General features: G+C 38.1%; 1 protein-coding gene and 1 long non-coding RNA gene across 7 annotated transcripts in view; both read left to right on the top strand.

The window, feature by feature from the left end:
- Positions 1-10056, top strand: part of RTKN2 (rhotekin 2) — a 49704-nt gene extending 39648 nt beyond the window's left edge. For 5 of the 6 annotated variants that reach the window (XM_057421593.1, XM_057421592.1, XM_057421589.1 and 2 more), the window contains 3 exons: positions 3693-3858; positions 5806-5913; positions 7976-9336. In XM_057421593.1, the coding sequence (XP_057277576.1) occupies positions 3693-3858; positions 5806-5913; positions 7976-8529 (828 nt within the window). In that variant the 3' untranslated portion in view covers positions 8530-9336. Of the gene's footprint in view, positions 1-3692; positions 3859-5805; positions 5914-7975; positions 9337-9538 lie in introns of those variants that run through there. The other variant, XM_057421591.1, reaches the window with a different exon arrangement.
- Positions 10057-12347: 2291 nt separating this feature from the next.
- Positions 12348-15765, top strand: LOC130605803 (uncharacterized). The gene is made up of 2 exons (XR_008973789.1): positions 12348-14292; positions 15582-15765. It is a non-coding gene; the product is annotated as an uncharacterized LOC130605803 (long non-coding RNA).
- The last annotated feature ends 261 nt before the right edge of the window (positions 15766-16026 follow it).

The raw sequence follows: 16026 nt of genomic DNA, 5'->3' as shown, positions 1-16026 counted from the left end.
GAAACAGCAAATGTTTGCAGTCTTGGGCTCAGGGTTCATAGACTAATTGCTAAACAGCGCAGCAGGAGTGAAAGGGCAAAATCAACATGGTATTTCAGTCTGGAGAATATAAGGCTTGGGAGATACCTTAATGCAGCCTTTTGATACCTTAAGGAGGTCTACGAGGAATCTGGACAGAGACTTGTTTACAGGGGCATGTAGTGATTGGACAAGGGGAAATGCCTTTAAGGTGAAAGAGGATAGACTGAGATTAGATATTTGGAAGTAATTCTTTACTGTGAGGGTGGTGAGACAGTGGCACAGGTTGCCCAGAGAAATTGTGGCAGCCCCATCCCTGGCAGTGTTCAAGGCCAGGTTGGATGGGCTTTGAGCAACCTGGTCTAGTGGAAGGTGTCAGGGGATTAGAACTGGATGGTCTTTAAGGTCCCTTCCAACCCAAACCGTTCTATGATTCTGCGATTTTTGCAAACTGTTACCTTGAATGACAGTTCTTGTTGGAACATCTGCTCTGGACTAGGTCAGGTAGAGTTTTTTGGAAAAGGTAACGATAGCTGCAGCAGTATAACTTCTAGGCAACCAGGGAGTTCAGTCTTGGTCTGGAGCGGAAGTATATTGATTTGAGTTCTTGACCATGTGAACATTTAGGGAGTCAGCAATGTGAGCAATATTCTCTGCTTGCGTCAGGGAGCTCCAGCAGTGGTGAAATGAGAGGAGCCCTGAGAATATCTATGTTCTCTGTAGTAAGGCCTTTGTCCCACTGGTTGGCTTCAACAAGCCTTCATACATGTGAAAATAATTTGGAAAAGCACAGACTAGTTAAGTGCCTCCAAATGTCTGGTATCTCACATCATATTGCTCAATTTAGTCTTGCAGTTGCTTGAAAGAGGTTGTGAATGTGGGCAGGGGAGGCAGATATAATAACTAGATCCCACACCGTGGACCTTGTAACACACATGCTCAAATTGAGTGGTTTGGAAACTATGTGTTATGGCTCCCTGGTGCTCCACTGAATGCTGGTTGGTCATATAATGCCATCTCCTCCTGGTTTTTAGCTGCTGCATTGTACCTAAGATAGCTAAAATAACATAGAAATCCTAATATTGCTTTTCCATATTATACTTACACATAATACTTACCACCCAGTGGCCACAAAGATGTTAATAGAAGTTCACAAAACAATGAAGATGAAAGTATTCATAGCTGATAGGGTGAATCCACTCTTGTGCATTAATGTGTTTGAAAGCCAATTTTAAATTTAACTGAATTTCCCTGCTTGCCTAAAAGAGACCCCATGGAAATTATTAACATTATGGAAACCAACACATGAAGAGATTCTATGTTGTTTCCAGTGTCATGTTATTTCTTGGTTTATTTTTTGGTACTAAAAACATGAAGGAAGTTTGTTATATGTGATTTGATTTGTTTAACCTTAAAATAAATACAGAGGTCTGGATCTTAGGTTATTCAATATTTTTTTTCAAGAACTGTAGTTTGTTTTGATGTCTTAAAGTGACCTTTATAGCCATTGCTCCTCAGTGTGTTCAGATTGGCCTAGCAGGAAAGTGTTGCATCTCAGCAATACAAAAACGTCCTCTCTCTCTCTCTCTCTGGTTTGGTTTTGTTTTGAGTATGTTTTTTTTTGTTGTTTTTTTTTTTTTTTTTGTGGTTAAGTGGAACTGGACATGTAGTGTAATTTGTCCAAGCTTGGTAAAGTCATCAAGCTCATTACTGTAAGGGCATCTTGTATCACTCCCTAAATATTCAAGCATCAGATACAGATTGCTGCTTGAGGATTTATTTCCTTCAAATAATACCATAGTTGTGGGATAAAACCTACAGCAAACATCATTAAATAAACTTGTGTGTATGGCATGCTTGAAGTTCTTACCTGTCAAATGTTAATCTATTTGATTTAATTTTTTTGCTGGTCTCTATGGTTACCTGAGTTAATGGGATATAGAGCACTTATGGATGAATTACTTCACCTCCTATTTTTAGACGGAAGAATTTAAATGAGCATATCCATCAGATATGCTACAAGCAGCTGTTGGTATTTCAAATGGTTACTTCAGTAATGCATTCAAAATCTGAGGATTGTTGTGTAGTATAATTTTTTGGTTTTCTGAGTGTCAGAACTAGGCTTATCCACTTATCCCCATGGGATCCCATGTGTAAACTTAATTTCTGTAGGTGTATGTTTAACATCTTTAACAGATGTTTGACATTTGGTTGAATTGTGTAAAACTGAACATGGTTGAGCTGTCCCCACTGTATTTTGAGGAATGCGTGAGGCCACCTTTGTGGTCAGATTCACTGTCCTGTGAGACAGGAGGCGTTCGAGCACAGCCCTGGCTGTGGTTGTTGGCTTCCTTCAAAAGCTGGGGCATTCCCAGGGGGACACCCTTGTGTGTCAGGAGGGTGCTGTGTGGTCTTAACATGTGTTAGGCAGCCTCATGTCCTGCCAAGCTCCAGGGCTGGCCAGATGTGGGGTGCTAGTTGGCTCCCTGGCACCAAAACTCATCATCCCAACAGGATTTGGGATTATGCTATTCTCCTAGGTATGCCAAAAATCCTTTTGAGGGCTGTGTTGTAATAGGCCATTGCTTGTTCAGTCAGGTTGAATTGTATATGCAAAGATATTCCCAGGGTTTCTGCATTTACTTTTGTAAATAAAGTAACATTAATTATTTTAATTTGTTCATCAGGTTGTGATGAGCAGCAATATTGACCGGTTGTGTTCTGGAAAGTTTTTCAGTTGTGTTTTATCAGACTTTTACCAAAATGTTTTGGTATTTTACATATGAATTTTTTTTTTTCTTTTCCCCACGGAAGGAACTACATCTCCAAACAGAAGGGGAAACCTTGGCTGTAACAATGCTGCTGTGTAACCTGAAAGTCTTTCTAACATTAGCTGAAGAAATTTGATAGACCTGTGATATACTTCTCACATACATTTTTTTTAATTGTTTCTGTGTAGCTCTCCCTAGTTAAGGCATAACAAAAATGTCTATTTTGAAATGACAAATAGGATTATTTTTTTTTTATATTACAGCAAAGTGTTTTTTTCATCCTGGAAATTTGTTCTAGCAGTTGCATGGGTAACTGCTACAAATGCTTCTTTAAATGTGGACTAGATACGTTTATTTTTGCCTTTCCTGTCATTATAGTACGAGCTCTGAATGTCCTGATTCACCAAGATGAACATAAAATAATACAAGTTTAGAACAGACTGCATAATCAGCAACCCACAGAAGTACAATAGGAGACCTAAACAGTGGCTGTAACAATGTGGTTGTCCAGCTAAGAGTTTAAAGGAGCTACTTGCTCTTATTTTTGATTCACTAAGTTACTGTGAAGAATGAGCAGTGTGAGATGAGCTGGTGGGGGGAGGGGCAGGGGAAGGGAAAGCATAAAATGTACATTCTAAACTAAACAGCAATAATTACGCTTCATTCCCTTATTTTTCATATTTTATGCCATTTTAATAGTTTTATGGGAAAATATTTTCATAAGTGATTCCTGACTTTAGTTTTGGGGTTGTTTGTTGTTCTTTTTTTTTGTTGGTTGTTTTGGAAATAATATGGATTAGATAAAAAGACAAATTATACGTCCCTTATAGTATCATTGGCTATAAGGTGATACCAGCGTGGAGCTGAAGCAGTAACTCATTAATCACAATTTGTCATTCCTAGGAAACCAGAATTCGAGCTGTGGATAAGGACTCCAAGAGAAGGACTAATAACTTCTCTGTTATCAACCCTGTTTCTGGAGAGGCTGTGACGCAACTTTTTGCTACTGACAGTAGGGATGAACTTCATGAGTGGATGGAGGCTTTCTGGCAGCACTTTTATGACCTAAGTAAGTAAGCAGGCAGTGCTGGCCGTGTGCCCTCCAAGTGGGCTGTTATGTAACATCAAAGGGATCGTCGAACAATTTGAATTGGAACTGCCTCGTAAACCTTTGTGTGCAAGAAAAGAGAAGGAAAAATGTTCTCTGGGATAATACTGGGTGGTGGTCTAAGGCGTTGAAAAGCAATATTTGACTAACCAAAGTCAATGTATTTGGTGTGGGGGTTTGCAGGAAATCAGAGGCAGAATATGCCCATCAATCTCAAATGAACTTGGTGTTTTTCAGCAGTATTCTAGTTAATTTGTTTTACGGACTGCCACACTCTCTCCATCTCTGCCTCCACTGTAGCAGGAAGAGTCCACCTCTGCTTGGGCATCCTACCAGTGGTGTGTTGGTTTTGTGAGACTCTGCAAGTATGAAACCTTTGGATGTGGAAACCTTAGTGGGAAGTGGTGAAGATGCTGGATTCGTTTTGGGCTTTGGCTAGGATGCAGATTCAGCCAGCCCTTGCAAGGAGGCACATCTATTGGGGAACTCCTTGCTCAGCAGTATTAATAGCTGAATTAAATCGCAATTTTTGTGACAGGGATTACTTGATTCTGTTGGTAATTCTAAGGTTTTGGTACCCCTTGTCATGCAGGAATATGCTCACCCAGCCACACTCCAGTCCAGTCATGCAAATACATACTTCTTGAACCTGCTAAAATCTGTACCTAAAGCTTTGTAATAGGTGATATGAATGAGATGAGAAATTGATACCCTGATTGTTTGGCTAACCTCTGGAGCAACACTCTTCTTTCATGAGAGAAGAAACTCACTTATTGGTGTAAAACAGTGAAATGGTATTGACGTAGTATACTGTGTTGCTGTTTTAACACCAACTATTTATTATAAGAGCAGTATAGATTAATTCCTCTCCATCTTTTTCTTCTGCTTTAGTAGTTCGACTCACAGGTTTATTGAGAGTAGAGAACAAGTGTCAGTTACTGTGCCAACATTGACAGGTTTAGTTGGTTCCCGATAGTCATTTTTATAATTTCAAAAAACAAAACCAGGTCAATGAATGGAATATTAGTCTTTAGTCAGAGGCCACACCAATAAAATCAGTGAATTGAGCTTGTGAAAACTCAGTATTGTAGTTGTATTTCTAGTCCTTTCTAGCTCTGATTTACAGTGAGAAAAGTCCTTCCTAGCTCTGATTTACAGTGAGAAAAGGCTTCATCAATTAAAGAAACACACCAAGCAAAAACTAGGGCATCATCTTTAAATTAGCTGTAGAGTGGGGTAAAAGAATTACTTCTTATTCATTATAGACAGAATACCCATGGATTTTTTGAGACATTTTCCTTAGGTTCAGAAAAAATGGGTCACTTGGCATTTAAATGCCTTTTTTCTTCCTTGCTTCTAAAATTCCCTAAAAATTAATGTGCTCAGAAAACTTGGAATGACTGGTATGAACAAAGTAATTTTACCATGTCTTGTTTTCCTTAAGGTCAAAAACTATTAATAGAAAAAGAGGTTTCCTTGTCTGCTAACGGATAAAAGGCAAGTTATCCTCTATTAAAGACAGAATGTTCCTTTACTAGAACACTGTAACATAGTTGTATAACATCCATCTTGCAGAGTATTGGAGTTTGTTCCTGATAACTTCATGAAACTTTTTTTATTGGTGAATTTATACTGTGTGAGGGGATTTGAAGGCAAATTATGATATTTAACCTCCATAGTATAGCAATGCTGCTAGAATGCTGAAATTGGAGGTAGACCTGCGTGCTAAGAGAGTGAGTACAGAATTGAAAATAAAAATGCATGCTGAGCATTTCTGCTAAACAAAAGTAAATGCGTATTGATTAGCATTGCATTGGAGACAGTTTCCCAACACAATCGAGAAACATCGACTTTTTTCAAGCTGAAGTGTTTTAAGTTCCAGTCATTGTTCTTTTTTTTCTCTCTCAGGCCAGTGGAAACATTGTTGTGAAGAACTTATGAAAATTGAGATTATGTCACCACGGAAACCACCTTTGTTCTTGACAAAAGAAGCAACCTCCGTCTACCATGATATGAGTAAGTGGGATTTGTCTTTTCAAGTTGCAGGGTAACAGAAACAACATTGTCTGTATTCAGATGGCTTCTGGTGTTGATGTCGAAACACTGAGTTTTTCAAGGACAGTTCAGACAATGAGAGAGCAACAAAACTGCATACCAAGGAGTACATAATAATCTGAATTTGTAAGAGCACAAATAATGAATACATTTTTATACCTGGAGACAAAGAAATCTGTAATCTGAGTTATAACTAGGGAGTCCTGAGCATATTCAAAAAGGTGTTGTTAGAAGTAAGCATTCATCATAAGAATACTATAAAGCTCAAGAAATGTAAAGGTTAAATAGTCCAGTCTGCAAACTGATAATGTCTTTAACTAGTTGCATGAAATTAACCTGCTGTTCTTAAAGCTATTTAAAGGCTTACTAAGCAGAACTTATCAATTTTTTTGGTCTTTGATAATGATGTTGAAAAAGATGATTGGAAAATCTAGCTAGCATGTCTTTGAGACTTGTATTTTTACAGAGGAAAGTGGTATGCAGCAGAATTATTTTAATAGTTTCATTACAGAAATAATATTTACAGACTAGAAAAGTAGGTCACTTTGTTTTAATGGATCTGATACAGTATTGGCTGAGAAATACTGTATAACTATAAATGCCTGACTGCTTGCTGCTTAAGATTGGAACTGTGAAAATGCTCACAATGCCATGTGGGTCATTGAGTTACTGTGCATCAGAGCACTGAATAATCAAGAGAGTCCTATCTAAGCTAAGAATGCAGAGGAGAAAGGCAGTAAATAACCTATATGGAAGTTTTACAAAGGTAACATGGTAGCATAATTCTGCTGACCCTCAAGAACATCAGTGAGGAGCAGCACGCATACTCTGTTTCACTCTTAATATACAAATTTTTCTGCTTATTTATAGTACTCAAAGTCCCCCTATGCTTAGAATCAGTGAGGCTGTGCCTTGAATAATGTGCTTGGTTTTGGGCCCTTCACTACAAGAAATATTGAGGTGCTGGAGCAGGCTCAAAGAAAGGCAACAAAGCTGATAGTGGGTCTGGAGCACAGATCTTATGAGGAGTGGCTGCAGAAACTGAGGTTGTTTGGTCTGGAGGAAAGGAGGCTGAATAGAGACATTATTGCTTTCTACAACTACCTGGAAGGAGGTTGTAGCAAGGTGAGCGTCAGTCTTTTCTACCAAGTAAGAAGTGATAGGCAAGAGGAAATGGCCTTAACTTGTGCCAGATGAGGTTTAGATTGGATATGACGAAAAATTTCTTCACCGAAAGGGCTGTCAAGCCTTGGAACAGGCAGCCCAAGGAAGCGGTGAAGCCACCGTCCCTGGAAATGTTCAAAACCTGTGTACATATGGGACTTAGGGATATGGTTTAGTGGTGGATTGGGCAGTGGCAGATAAACGGTTGGACTTGATTATCTTAAAGGTCTTTTCCTATCTAAATGATTCTATGCTTCTATAGGTAAAACCCTGTGTTTAAAAATGTGCTGAAAACTGTTAACATGTGGCCTGCAATAGAAAGATACTGCTGCTGTTTGAGGCAAGTATTACTGCAGTATACCTAGAAAACTCAATATGACGGATAAGAAATGGGAAAAGACAGTCTTAAAGCACATAAAAAAAAATTATATATGTGAAGTTACCCATTTTCTGCAGGCTGGAAGTACAAAAATATTTAGTCATGGACTTTTTCGTAGGCCTTCTGTGAAATGAAAATTTGAAAGCACTATGCAACAGAAGATGTTTAATATCTAATACATACAGGTTTTCTAATGGCACATCATTTCTGCTTTTACTTGGGAAGAAATATCAATGCCCTACACTGTTGCCTGAATGCCAGCTGTCATGAAAACAGTTCCCTCCTGTTGCCTCAGAGCAGTCTTTGAAAGCATATGTGATTTTTTACTTTTCATCCATTAATACTCTTAATAGTAGTCAGGACTTCACAAGATACAGTTAATATAGTTTTGTATTCTGAATAGTAATAACAAAATAAGTAGCAGTAAAAATCAGTGGTAGAATTTTAATCTGAGTTAATTGCTGTCCCTTAAAATTATAGGCATTGATTCTCCAGTGAAACATGAGGGCTTAGCTGATATCATACAAAGAAAAATCGAAGAGACTGATGGTGAGTTCTTGCTTGGCCAGCAAAAAGAGTCTGCATCTTCCCTGTGGGCTTCACTCTTTGATGGATCTCATGAGATGCTGGTTCAGAAAAACATGCATCTGAGCCCCAAAAGAAATACTACAAGTCCTAATGACAGCAGAGGAAAGAAAAGAAGAGCTCCACCTCCACCCTCTGATAAGTCACCCTACAGCACAAAAGCACAGGTGAACACAGAGCAAGTGGGCAAGGAAAACTGGGAGAAGTCTGACTGTACATCTGCTAATAGTTCTTCTTTTGATTCAAAGTTATCTGCAAAACTGCAGCAGTTGCAGACACCAACTGCTGCTCCTCGCAAAATTGGTCCTTGTAATAAAAGCACTTTAGCTGGCCATGGAAATCCCATTTCATTGGTTAACAAGACTGAGTCTGAAACCAAACCGGTACCAGCCCCTAGACAGAAATGCATCAGAGAAATGCTAGACCCTAGGTCCTGGTTACAGCCATAGACATCATAATTAGTTTAGAGACGTGTATGGACTTTAAAGTTATTCAGCCTTCTACATCTCTTGAGTGAAAACAGATTTTAGCATGTAGGTTATAAGTATTGAAGCTGAAGTGGATTTGGATTTGGTTTTGGTTTTGGTTGGGTGGCTGTTTTTTTCCTTTTAGGTAGGGCATTACTACTAGCTGCAGTCTCAGCTGTACTCAGTATCACTAACATCTAAATAATTGCACTAATAACTGGGGGAGTTATCTCTATCTGAAATAACGGTGCTACTTCTGAGGAGTGGTTCAGTACCCTCCCCTTGAATAAAATGCAGTGTTCAGGGTAACTCAGTATCCCTGCAGCAGGGTTGTTACCATTACCTTCTACCAGAACATTAGCTTAGCACATCTGCATCTCAGGCTAGTCCAAGTGGGAATTTCACACAGACTCAGCACAGATCTCGCAAAATCGATTTTCTTGGGCTCCATGCTTGGCACACCACCTAAAATATTTTTCTCTCTCCCTCACTGTCTGGGAACCCCTCCTTATAATGTGATATTCTATGAAAAGTTATTGTACTCGTCTGAACAGCTTTGTAACTCCATATGAATTTCTGAAACAGTTCTATCAATTTAGCATGGGATCACCTACATTCTTGCTGGTGCATGTGCTGTCCAAGCAGACCAAGATTATCTGTGTATGAGCAAGAATGTGATGCGTGACTGCTACTTGTTTCAGACTAACGTGAACATTTAAAAGCTGTACTGCATGTGAACAGCTATTCAGGATTTCATTTTTTATGGTTGGGTTTTGGGTTTTTTTTTTGACAAACGGGGCTCTGTAACATAGCTTCTCCTTTGTGGAGCCTCTCAGCTGTTCCTTGTTTGTAAACACAGCAGTGTTACTGGTAAGTAGTAATGTCTTTTCACCACTTTTTTTTCTGAAATAGTAGAAAGTAAGTACTTCAGGTCAAAATACTGAACTTTGATATTTTTCCATCTTATTCTTCCATCTCTTCTTCCATCTAGACTTACCATTTTTGTAAGAAGCATGGGTTATTAGGATTCCTGTGGCACCTGCAAAACGTCTATTGCAAATGGAAAAGAGTCTGTTTTCCTGGATCCACAATTTAAGTATCCAACCCTTTTCTTAGCTGATGCATTTACGTCAGATGCTGGAACTTATCCAGGAGCAACTGTATGCATACAGTTCATTTATTTTATTTTTTTTTTCTAAAATGCAGATGGCTTTGAGAGCTTTACTCTTTCTCCAGAAGATACTGTGTGCATGGTTGTTTTTTTTATCTAATTTTTGTCTTTTGCTAAGCTCTCGGCTGCACAGCTGTAAAGGTGTCTGCTGAATTCCATCAGTAGCTCACTGCCTATTTGGGGTGGGGCTTGAGAGGTAGGTTTCATTTACAAATCCTTTTGCAGGATTAGAGCCCTTTGTTTCTGTAATGTCCTTGTTCATTCTTCATTTAATCACATTCCATTTTCCCTCTGAAATAACCATAATCATTCTTACAATAAATCATGCTGTTATTTAAGTGTATGGTTTGTGAATGGTTTATAAATAGGAACAGAAAAACTGAAGAATGACTACATGATTATGTAAATCAGACACAGTTGACTAAGTGGACTGTGCAACTCTGAACAAGAAATAAGAAAAAGAGGGGAAGAAAAGCCATATTTTCCAAAATGCAGCTGCAGTTTACTTAGCTTTAAATCTAGCCTTAAATGTTACTGTGCCCTGGAAAGAATGAACACCTTTTTCCTGGTAACCCCTTTCCACTTAGTTGTTATATTTAAAAATAAATCTCATAAATACATAAGGCAGGAAGGCACTGTAATGAGGATTTATTTTTAAATTCAACAGGCCATTGAATTTCAACGAGCAGTTTCTCTTAAATTCAGTGGCTTTGTTTTGAACTGAACATACATATTTTAGGAAGGCATTTAATATTAATTTAAAGCCTTCAAGTGATGAGAATTCACTCATACCTCCTGTTGCATTAGTTAATTATCCCAGGTACATTTTAGACTTGATTTTCTATTTGCATTTCTAGCTCCACCTTAAGTTATTTTGGTCTTTTTATGCATTTGATTGCTTATATTGATCTCTGTATATCAGCTTTTCTAATTGCTTGTGTGCAGTTATAAATCATGATTATGTCCCTTTTAACCTTTTCTCTGATGAGATGCACTGAATTCCTTAACTTCTTATGGCAATGAATGTTATACAAGATTAATTAATCTTCGCATTCTTCTCTGTACTTTTCATGTGTTGAAATATTTTTGTGTGACATCTGAATTAGATGCCACATGTCAATAATGATCCATCAGGACTATATAGAAACATAACGTGATCCTCTTACTCTGATTAATATCTCCTTCCCTTCTTCTCTCAAAAATGGTATTATCCTTTTTTTGTGGAAGCATTGCCTTGGATACTGACTTTTATGGCTCAAGTCCTCTTCAGAGCCTTTTTCAAGAATGTGATACATCATCCTCTTATTATCCTACCTTATTTTTTCTTAGAAATCTACACTGTATTTTACCAGCATTAAAATACAGCTCTTGAAGCGATCCAGATTGCTCTGTGTAAGTGACCTGTCCTCATTCTTTACTACTCCAGCAGTCTGCATGTCCTTTGCAAATTTATTGCAGGTGATTTTCACAGTTTCTTCCAGATCATTGATTTTTAAAATTGAATGCAAGGCAAGGTTTGTAGAGAGAGGTGATAAGTTTTTATTACATCAGTGACATGGGTAGGGGGTGGGGGAAAGGAAACAGACAGGCCATTGAGTTTGTGTCCCTTTTTTCCCCAGAACCTTTAAAAAATTGAACAAGATGGAAAACAACTGTAGTTCTTGTGGATTCCCTGTTAATGCCTTATTTTGAAATTAGTTTTCCATCTCCAGCATAACATTCTATATTGATCTGATCTGTTACTGATATATTTAAAGAAAATTACACGTTCATCCAGTTGTCAGTACGTGACTTAGGGTTCTTATGGGTAACACCTCAGGGCAGGTGTCTTAGCAAGCCAAGCTTACTATATTGAGGAGTAAAATTCAAGCTGTTGTTCAAGACCTATTCTCCAGGAAGCTGTGTTGATTGACATTTTATATCTATCCTTAAATTAGACTCATATGAGCCAGTTCACTATATTACGGTGATCCCTACTAAGCAAGCAAACTAGGCCATTAATTACCTGGATCATCCTGCTTCAGAACAACTGTGCTGTTCTTACAGTCCTGTGAAATGTCATGGCAATGTTGAGACTTGTTTAATTAATTGCATATTTAAGCTCCTATAGCTGAAAGGCTTCTGCTACTGAAAGTAGTTTCTGTTATTTAAAAAAAAACCACTATATAATCCCTATTATGAAGCATTAGTTGACTTCAGGTTTTAGTATTTACTGTTACTGACTCAGTCGATTTGGGGTTGTTTTTTTCTGTTTTGCATTGCCATTTATTGCTGCCTTTGAATCTTCTGTTAAGCAAGTTGGTTTAACTGATGAAAACTGCAGGCTACCAGCAAATCTTAGCTATACAATAAAGTCAGTTACAGGAAATTCATTTGTACTCAGCTTTTGTCTATGCAAGGGAACATAAATATTAGTAATAAAAACAGAGCACAATTTCAAAAGTGTAATTAGAAGATATATCTGTGAGGAAAATGGTCATTTTTTTTGGCTTTTCCACATAGTGGCAAATTATAATATGTTATTACTGATACTGGTCCCTTATCATTGCATAGGCTTGCTCAGAAATTGAACTCTTCCTTTGGTTTGTTTGGAGATTTGGGTTTTTTTTTTTGTTTGTTTTTTTTTTTTGTTTTTTTTTTCTCCAAGTTTTCCTGGCTGTAATGAGGATGAATATTCAAAACAGGAATTAAAACCAATATATTGCTTGTACCCAAGCACTATATGAGGAATATATGAACTAATATGAGGAAGACAGCTATGTTGCAGTGTGGTACAGTGACATTTTAGACTTTGCACTGATTCTCTTCCCAGGCTGTGCTGTCTTAAGATTGTGGCCCAAGACAGCAGCGGAAGCCCATCTGTTGGTACTGTGTGGGGCTGGGGAGCTGTTAGCTTCCATCCTTCGGAGTGGAGGTGAATGGGAGTCAAGAAGCAGAGAAGTAGACAGCCTGTTCCTTACGGGACATGGTGGAAACTATTAAACTGCTGCTTCTCAGCACTGAAGGAGAATGTACCCATTAAGTCATCTTGTCAGTTGCATTCTATCATGAGGGTGTTTTAATTGCATGAGTCAAAATACCAGTGAAGTTACTTGATTGGTATTTATAAAGAATGCCAAAATAGGAAATGTTTTACACAGGCACAGGTGATGTTAGCCAGCCTCCTGCTAGGGCAAGGCTTGGAAGACAGCAGGAGGCCTGTGGCTTCTTGTAGACCTTAGGTCCCATTGCCCCATGTTCACATGTGTGCAGGCAAGTTGGTGTGTTGCTGCTTGGCAGTGGAGTCCCTGGAAACACAGCGTTTGCTCAGAGTCACTGCACTCAGAACGAACAGCTCAAACCACCCAGTGTAGCACGGTAAAGACACTGGTAGCATCTGCTATGGCTGAACTACACGTGTGATTAGGTACTTTTATGAGGAATATGTCAGGCCTGCTCTGAAAACTGTATCTGTTTGTTTGCTGCTGGAATGAATTAACTGCTGCTTAAAAAGTAGTGGGATTGCTGTCTTGAAGTCAGTCAGAGACAACAGTCAACCTGAACTCTTCTTTTAGAAAGTACAACTTGAAAGCAGTTGGTATCCCAAACTTGAATATAGATTTCACAGAACAGGAACAACTTTTGAAATATTAACTGAACAAAGACTTAATATAGTAACTTTTTATGTTATATCTAATGTCTTCAGCTGTTCACTTGGTCTTGGAATGGTAGATGGTACCTTTTGCAATTTTAAATTCATTAGCTTAAAATGTTTACATTTTTACTAGTGTTGTGATTTTATGTTTTTCTATGGTAATTATATTAATAGTTATTTTACAGTGGTGTGTACATATTTGGAAATACTGTCAGAGCTGATGTACAATTAATGTAGATTGCCTTGGTAGAAAAAGGCACATTTGGACACTAATGTATCGTGAAATGTTAGAATAGAAATCTTTTGCTGCTAACATAATGTATTTCTGTTAAAATATGCAAGTGAAATTAAAGTTCCTAGAGTAAAAGGCTTTTGGTGTAATTTTCTTCAATCTAAAACTGCATTAAGCTTTACTCCAGTTTATAAACCATGGGTGATGGCTGCTGTAAAGTAAGAACTTATGAGTAGATACTTTTCTGCTGGTCCTGCTGAATGTATCCCTCTAGGCTGGTGCTGACAGTAGCAAGCAGTGTTTGCCTCAGTTTTCTAAACTGGAGGAAGGGAGAAAAAAGCCCAAACATCTGGCAGCTAGCATGATTGCTCAATGAATTGTCCAATGTGTCCAACAGATCTCTGTGTGAATGTGTAATGTTAGAAATGTTATGTGAGCTGCGCCTTGTTTCCAGAAATGTGCCTAAACAGTTTAGGTGCTTTTTTTACTTCTCTCATAGTCTTGCAAGAAAATGTGTCATGAAGCAGATTTACATAATTCCATCTGCTGTGTAAGGTGACTTCATAAATGAGTCACTGACACTACTAATACCAGCCATTATTTTTTTTTCTTTCATAGGCAGCCTTGTGCTGAAGGGGAACTCCTGTTTACCTCACCGGCTAGAGCTTGGTGTAGTGTTGCTAATTTAAAACCAACTGTGCCATTCAAGTAAAGTGTTCTTTTTGGCCCAATTGTCGTAAAAGAATGGTAATAAAAGTAGAAGGAATCGTTAGACATTTCAATTTCAGAATATGTGACTGATTTAAGAGTCCATGAAAAAAACAGTGTGATTGATAATTGCAAGGCAAGCCAGTGCAGATGAATGATATAATGAAAATTACGCTGCAGTTTGCTTTAAGGGATCATAGTAAAGTAAGATATGATGATCTCTTCGTATAACCATTAGCAAGTGGTTAAACTGTAATCTTTCCATATATGTATTGTATATCCACAGAAAAAATCGGTGAGACATCAAAATAAATTGCTTTTCATGGGGGAAAAAACAATCTTTCAAGATTGTTATCTCAAGATAGCTTTCTAAATGTTCTTCATGTACTTCCCCAAAGGGAGAAAAATTATTGTTAACTAGTGAAGCCTCTTTTATTCTAAGGCTTTTCTTCACATTTCTACAAACTTCTTCCAAAATAGTTTTGAAAGAACATAATTTGCAACCTACATTGTCTCACATGAGGACTTTTTGATATTGTCCAGTGTCACCTGTGTCAGAAGCTGATACAGGAATACCTGCAAAAGGAAGTTGGGGAGTCGTGTTTCACACACAAATGGTTTCTTCCTAGTCCGTTAGTAATTACAGGCTCTTTCACATGCAGACATGGGAAGCCTTTCATCCTGTCAAAGTTTCACTGCATGTCTGTGTCTGGACATGAATTCATAGTAGCAGTTAAAAGTAAAAAATTGTATTTTTTTTAAATATAATTACATTTTGGCATCACTATTGCCTCGTGGAACTTGCAGTTTGATGATATGCCACAGGAGTTTTCTTTCCAAACTTAAAAATGTGTGTATTTTATTTTGCTAACATGGAAAGAGTCAGTCCATCATCTTCCTTTTTTTTGTCACTGGCTATAAAGGTGATACCAAAATACAAATATATTTGCCTCAGTTTTTTTTGAAGGCAAACAGTCCCAGTCTTTTCCATCTTGCTTTGGGTTATATTTTCCATTTTCTAATTACTGTCTATTTCAAAATTCCTCCTATGTTTTGATGATATCTTTCTTGAGCTGGGTGTCCAGAGCTGAACACGCACTTTTGGCTCAAGGGTACCATTGGTATAAAAGAACATAATACGTTCGTTAGTGTTATCACCATTTTAGTTGCTCGTTCTTCATTAGCCATTGCTCAATGGCCAGAATGGTCTGTACTTAAATTAAGGTGCACCTTAGGAAAGATCCAAGCGCTGTTACAGTGAGCTTAACATCTGACAACTTTCTCAACAGCAGGAAAAACGTTAGGGAGGTGTAGCTGGCACAAGGAAGTCGCTTTGTCCACATTGCCTTTGTTTTTCAGATGGCAGCAGCTGCTTTACTTCTTTGGGTTTTGGATGATTGTTACTCTGTAGTCCCTTGTGTCTGTATGCAAGGGTTGAGAGCTTTTAAAGTAAACTGAGCACATTTTAACTGACTGTTCTCATGATGTGGATGTATCAGCCGGAGTTGCAATTGTCGGAGTACTGAGCTGCCAGATGCTTAGCCCATATATTTGGCTTGTAGGAAAATTGAGGGCCTGAATCCGGACTTACTGACTGAACACAGAGGAGGGGGCTGCTCTGCACACCAGCATAGCTTTATCTCACTGCATGGGCCATTTGAAATGGTGTGGGGCAGTCTAGCTTTTCAAACATGGAAGAAACTTTGCTCAAAGTTAAGAGAGTCTCACTTAAAT

This window comes from Pezoporus wallicus, unplaced genomic scaffold (assembly GCF_028554395.1).
Source record: "Pezoporus wallicus isolate ANWC-B61680 ecotype Strahan unplaced genomic scaffold, APGP_CSIRO_Pwel_v1 contig_4816, whole genome shotgun sequence".
Taxonomy (NCBI): Eukaryota; Metazoa; Chordata; class Aves; order Psittaciformes; family Psittacidae; genus Pezoporus; species Pezoporus wallicus.
Note: the sequence above shows the minus strand (reverse complement) of the source record. Positions and strands in the feature narration are given on the sequence as shown.